The sequence below is a fragment of the Neofelis nebulosa genome, chromosome 9 (assembly GCF_028018385.1).
Source record: "Neofelis nebulosa isolate mNeoNeb1 chromosome 9, mNeoNeb1.pri, whole genome shotgun sequence".
NCBI lineage: Eukaryota > Metazoa > Chordata > Mammalia > Carnivora > Felidae > Neofelis > Neofelis nebulosa.
In genome coordinates, this window is record NC_080790.1 from 40,125,764 (window position 1) to 40,131,763 (window position 6,000).

The following is a 6,000-nucleotide window of genomic DNA, read 5'->3' on the forward strand; positions in this document are numbered from 1 at the left end:
ATTCACCAAGCACTCGGTTTTGGAGCCAGTCTTTTTTCCTCCTTGTCCCCAAACCACAGGGAGAGCAGGAGGGTGATGAGGAAGAGGAGGGGCACATTGTGGATGCTGAAGCCGAGGAGGGAGATGCTGATGCCTCTGATGCCAAGCGCAAGAAGAAACAAGAGGAGGAGGTGAGGGGACTGGCCAAGGTGAAGGGGCTATGGTCACATCCGTCCTGTGTCACACCTGCAGGATTATTGCTCACCCATATGGCCACACCTTTGCTATCCTGCTGGAACCCATTAGGAACCCTGGGACAAGTCTGGCCTGCCCAGCACACTTGTTGATGAAGAAGATGAAGTTCACAGGGCAGGATTGGGCAGGGGCCATCCCAGGACTGTCCTTCGGCTCTGGATGGAATCAGATTCAGGGACCCAGAGGCTTTTGCAAGGAGCTGAAGTCAGGCTGCCTCTTATTTTTTACAGTGAAAATACACCAAAACCAGTCTTGCCATGACTGCTGCTGGGACAAAGGGCAGATTAGAGGGGCTGAGGAAATTGATGGGCAAGAGAGAGCCCAAGGAGGGTGGAAGAGTGTTGGGAGTTGGGACTGAGAGGCCGCCATTCCCAGGGGAAGGGCCAACGGGAGAGAGGAGGAGGCAGCCCGGGGCAGGCCTGGTGGGCCTCTACAGGGGTGCTTGTTCTGCAGGCACAGTCCAGACAGATGGGAGGGAGGGGCCAGGTGACACAGACTGCATTCTATCCCCTGCTAGGTCGATTATGAGAGCGAGGAGGAGGAGGTTGGGGAGGAGAACGACGACGAGGACGTGCAGGAGGAAGGGCATGGCCCCAGGGAAGGTGCCAAGAAGGCCCAGGAGCAGGATGAAGAGGTGGGCTCAGGCCCCGAGGAGGACTCGGCCCCTGCCGCCCCCCTCACACAGCCCCGGAAATCCACCCGCGTCAGGGAGCCCCAGGGAGCCGAGGCCGTGGAGCGCCGTGCGCAGGCCGTGCGCGAGTCCCACCCGTTCATAGAGGACTACCAGTACGACACCGAGGAGAGCTTGTGGTGCCAGGTCAGTGCCCGCTGCCCAGCTCCTCCCCACGTGGGCCGGGTGGCGTGCGGGGCCTGTGGCAGTCGGTTGCAATCTCCTTATGATCTCAGATCCCTTAAAGAATCTGGTGACCACTGTGGCCCCACTGCCTCAAATCACTGCCCCACACATTTGACTCAAACCCCTAGCGGGCCAGTACTTTCGGACTCGTCAAGAACAGTGTGTGTCTGCGGGTCTGATGGGCCAGGCCCTGGAGTGGAGGCACTTCTAAGCATCCCCCCATTCCGTCTTCAGTCCTACCAAGTGGACGGATGTCACAGTTGCAGAGGCAAGCAGGAGCATGCCGCTTCCCCACCCCCGTGGCCTGTGGTCTGCAACGGCAGGGTGCACCGTTCCCTCCAAGGCTGGGTGGTCAGGAGGCCTACACTCCCACACATGGGCTGACGTTTTTGACCTTCACTTTGACCCAGTCCAGTGGCTCCCAAACGGCAATGTAGATAAGAGTCATTGAGCAGGTTACACACGAAGCGATGAGTGTGACACTTTACGGTGATCGAAAGGCTATCAAGGGCACTGTTGAGCAGACACGATTTTTACCAGCATCTGTGAAGGTGTCACTCCACTGCTGTCACCTTCGCCTGGGTGACTGGAGATGGCTGCTCTGTGTGGTCGGTTAAGGCACCCAGTGTTCGCCTGTGCAGACCCACCCAGCCTGCCCCAGCAGGACCGCCTGTCCCCAGCCAAGGTGTTTACTACACAGGCTTTGAAGGCCTCACCCAGGGAGCCAGTTGGGGGCCCTCTGCCTCCTTCTCGGGGCCGGAGGCAGCCCCTTCCCTGATGCAACCCTCCTTCCTCTTGCAGGTGACAGTGAAGCTCCCTCTGATGAAGATCAACTTTGACATGAGCTCCCTGGTAGTGTCCTTGGCCCAGGGCACTGTCGTCTACGCGACAAAGGGCATCACGAGGTGCCTCCTGAATGAAACCACCAATAAGAAGAACGAGAAGGAGCTTGTCTTAAACACAGAAGGAATCAACTTGCCAGAGCTGTTCAAGTATGCCGAGGTGTGCGCCCTCCCCAGGTTGTCTGCTGGCCGGGACAAGGTCCTCACGCTGACTCAGGGGCTGGCCACGGGGAGGCAAGGCTCCAACCATGTTACCTGGGGCCTCTTCTTGGGATGCACTGTGCATATTAGCCTAGTTAAGACTTCCGGTAACTTTATCTCACCCACACTTTCTTGGAGTAGTTTGGCTAGAATTTTTTTTTCCTTGAAATTAATATGTCTCCAAAGTAGATTTGTAAGATGTAGTTTGTGGAGTCGCTGGCCTGAGAGCTGCTCATTTTATCTGTGGAAGGTGGCCCTGGGAGCAGAGGTGGCTCAGACCAGCCTGCCGATGCCTGGTGCTGGCAAACGCCTGTGTGCTGTGCCCCACCTGCTCCACCAGCACGTCTGTCATCCTTCTGGGCTGTTTCTTCATTCTGCTTCATTGTGTGTCCGAGAACCTTCTGAGGTGCTCTCAACCCCTGGGCACAAGTGTTTCCCCAAAGAATACTGAGGTGTCGGAACCCCTATAGCCCACCACCCTCCCCAGTGTGCACCCAGCTCACAAATCTCTCCCTACCTGGAACACTTCTCCCACAGCAGCTGCCTTGGAGAGGCCCCTGCCTCCTGGAGCCTTTCACTGGGTGCCTCCCAAAGACAGGGCAGGGTGGGCTCGTACCTCCTGAGAGCCAGCCACCAACAGGGCAGACTCTGTCATGCCTGGGAGGGTTGTTTAAACAAGGCCAAAGTCTCCACCATCTCCTGTGGGGACGAGCTGCCATAGTGTAGAGCCACCTTGGGCCCCTGACGAGCTGGGCCCCCGTGGAGCTGCCCTTTCGCTGCCCCATGTGCCCTGGAGACAAGTTTAAGTGTCACTGCTGGAGAACGTCCCTCGCCTACCAAGGGAAGCCTCCATCCTAGGAGGCAAGTCTATCTGTTAAATAAATAAGAAAATAGCTTCTTCTGGCCAACCTGCACCTCTGCTTACACTCTGTCCTTTTGCTACTCCTGGGCCACCTTTCAATCACTTCATCGTCGGCTCTGCTTGACTGCCAGACAAGGAGCGAGCTCGGCCAGTGTGGGTCTTGCCTGCAGAAGGGAGCAGAAAGCCAGGCCCCCGCACTCAGTCTCTAACCCCTTTCTAGGTTCTGGACTTAAGCCGCCTCTATTCCAACGACATCCACGCCATGGCCAACACGTATGGCATCGAGGCCGCGCTGCGGGTGATTGAGAAGGAAATCAAGGACGTGTTTGCTGTGTATGGTAAGAGGAGCCACGGACAATACTCAGAAGATCCCAGCATGTCGGGCCTGCTCTGTAGGAGACCAACACATGGGTGCAGTGAGCATGTGGCCTGTGGGAGACCCCGAGAGTGACCAGGGAGGACAGGTTTCAGTACTGTCATTGGGGCCGCTCTGCCTGTTTCTCCTCTGGCCTCTGAGGAAACTCCTGTCTGTTGAATGGACCCCAGCCTGCCTGCCTTCAGGGTTTTAGGTCCCAAGTGAAATAGTGCTGTGAGGTACTCATGTCCTGCAAGTCTGGAGTCTGTTTCCTGGGCTACTGGACAGACGTGGAGAGTGGGCTGGACTGATTGTGGTCCGGGATGGGGATGGGGGGCTGAGTGAGTAGATGACCGAGCTTGAAATGGAGCCCTGGGGTCTACATCTGAGCCTATGTGCTGGCTCGTGTCAGGTGATGCTGCTGCAACTGTCCTCTTGTCATTGTGTAATCTTTCCTGATGTTACTGCCAATGTGACAGGCATTGAGGTTGATCCCCGCCATCTCTCCCTGGTTGCCGACTATATGTGCTTCGAGGGCGTGTACAAGCCATTGAATCGCTTTGGGATCCGGTCAAACTCCTCCCCTCTGCAGCAAATGACATTTGAAACCAGCTTCCAGTTTCTGAAGCAGGCCACCATGATGGGTCAGTGCATGGGCAGGTGCCCTTGGTCTTCCCTCTCCTAAATCTGCTCTGGGCAAAAAGGCTTGCTCCCTGGGCACCTTTCCACATGCCTCCCACACAAGTGAGATGTTGGAATCTCACTGAAAAAGCAACTGGGGAGGGTGGGCAGCAGATGGGGATGCTGCCTCTGCCTTTTGAAGGAAAGGGAGAAGGCTCTGCCTCTCTTTCTGTAAGCAGTGCTCCCTCATGTAACCTCATCAGCTTCCAGAACTCGGCTTCCTGCTGGCCTCTGAGGTGGCTCATCTGCCCAGCCTCCATGGTGATCGCCCCCCACCCCCAGACCCCTTATATCACCCCCAGCTTCCCTCTCAACCACCTAACAAGATCTCTTGTGTCTCCCAGGATCGCATGATGACCTGAGGTCCCCTTCAGCCTGCATCGTGGTTGGGAAAGTTGTCAGAGGCGGGACAGGCCTATTCGAGCTCAAGCAGCCCCTGAGATAGTAGCCACTGCAGCACCATCTGCCCGGCCTACAGGATGGCCCAGAGGACCCAGGTGAGGGCCTGGCCTGCCCTTCACTTGAGAGGCCTGGGAGAACAGAACAGAGTCCAGGGTGGTTCAAAGTGACCATGTAGGGCACAGCAGAGATGTAGGGGGTGCAAAAAGCAGCTGGCCTCCGCTCGACCAGCTTCACCTGGAAAGTGGCAGCCTTCCTTGTCCTTGCCCTTCCCCATCTCACACCATGAATAAGGTTCACCGAGTCCCCTCAATCCTTCCGAGGTGGCCCGGGCTTCCCCTGCGTGGCACCTCCAGAGCAGGGAGGTGAAGTCCTGTTGCTGGGAGCTCACCTAACTGCAGGCAGGACTTCTGAGGGCTCTGGAGGACCAGGAACTGGGAGCCTGCCACCCTATGGCCTGCCCCTCCCAGCTGCACCGGTTCCTAGGGGCACGGTTCCCGTAGAGTGTCCACCCAAGACCTTTTGCCCGGGCCAGACCCACACCTCTGCCCACCCAACTTCTGTACCCGGGGCAGGGCCCCAACAGCTCAGCCCCACACGTAGAGCCCCAAGTCGCCAGCCAAGCTGTTTGGACAAGTTGCCTGGCTTATCTTTCCTGGCTCTGCTCTCGGCCCATCGTTAAGGCCTGCATCCCTCTCTGCGGGCTCTGCTTCATCTGGGCCGTCCAGCCTCCCCTGACCTCTGGCACCACAGCAAGGGGCCCTGGCATGAACAGAAAAGTCAGAGGACTTGTACAAAGGCTTTGTAAATCCAGAGGCTATTTCTATTTTTGTCTAATGTTATTCCAACTCAGGCTGAGTAATAAACATCACTGGAACTAGCTATTGGGAGGGGAAAAAATTAAAAAGACTTGTTTTTTTTTTTTTCCCTTGGTTTGTGGTTTCTAAATTTGTGATTTGAGAGCCCAGGACTGGGATTTCTCAGCACAGTCACATCTTGGTCCCTTCTGTTCTTGTCAGAGGATGTGGGGGAGAGCTCAGCCCCTGCAGCCTCCCACTCTGACCCCAGCCAGCCCCTGCTCTGTCCCCCTTTCCGGAGCCAGCTTCTGGCCCTGCAACCAGAAGAGTGGAAGCCAGTGAGAAGGACCTTTGTGTGGCAGGTGGGAAAGGAGGCCTTGCTCGGGGAGCATGACCATGCCGCCCCTTCAGACACGTGACAGGCCCACCCTTTGCCTCCTGCGCCCACACTAGGGAAAATGGCAGAAGCAGTTTACTAGGGCTTGGGTACAGAGGAATAAGCACAGCTTCTGAGGGACACAGGAAAAACGGCCACAGTGGAATCCTGTGCCACAGGTTACGGCATGTGTTCTTGGCGTTGTGGGTCAATTCACTACTTGGTGATTTCCACTCATACTAGAATTGTGGGAGAGGGTCCTCAGGGCTCAAGATAACCCGTTGGACAAATGAGCACATGTCGCGTGGCCCCACGGCTCAGCTTAAGCCGGTAGGTTCCGTGGCTCAGCCCCACCCAGGCGCTGAAGGTACAAAAGTGAAGGAGCAAGCCCAGAATA

General features: G+C 56.7%; 1 protein-coding gene across 1 annotated transcript in view; it reads left to right on the plus strand.

Annotated features, from left to right (window-relative positions):
- Positions 1 to 5,353, plus strand: part of POLR1A (RNA polymerase I subunit A) — a 75,163-nt gene extending 69,810 nt beyond the window's left edge. The window contains exons 29-34 of the mRNA XM_058683426.1: positions 60 to 170; positions 752 to 1,051; positions 1,892 to 2,092; positions 3,216 to 3,333; positions 3,830 to 3,994; positions 4,376 to 5,353. Coding sequence (XP_058539409.1) covers positions 60 to 170; positions 752 to 1,051; positions 1,892 to 2,092; positions 3,216 to 3,333; positions 3,830 to 3,994; positions 4,376 to 4,476 — 996 coding nt within the window. The 3' untranslated portion in view covers positions 4,477 to 5,353. The remainder of the gene's footprint in view (positions 1 to 59; positions 171 to 751; positions 1,052 to 1,891; positions 2,093 to 3,215; positions 3,334 to 3,829; positions 3,995 to 4,375) is intronic.
- The last annotated feature ends 647 nt before the right edge of the window (positions 5,354 to 6,000 follow it).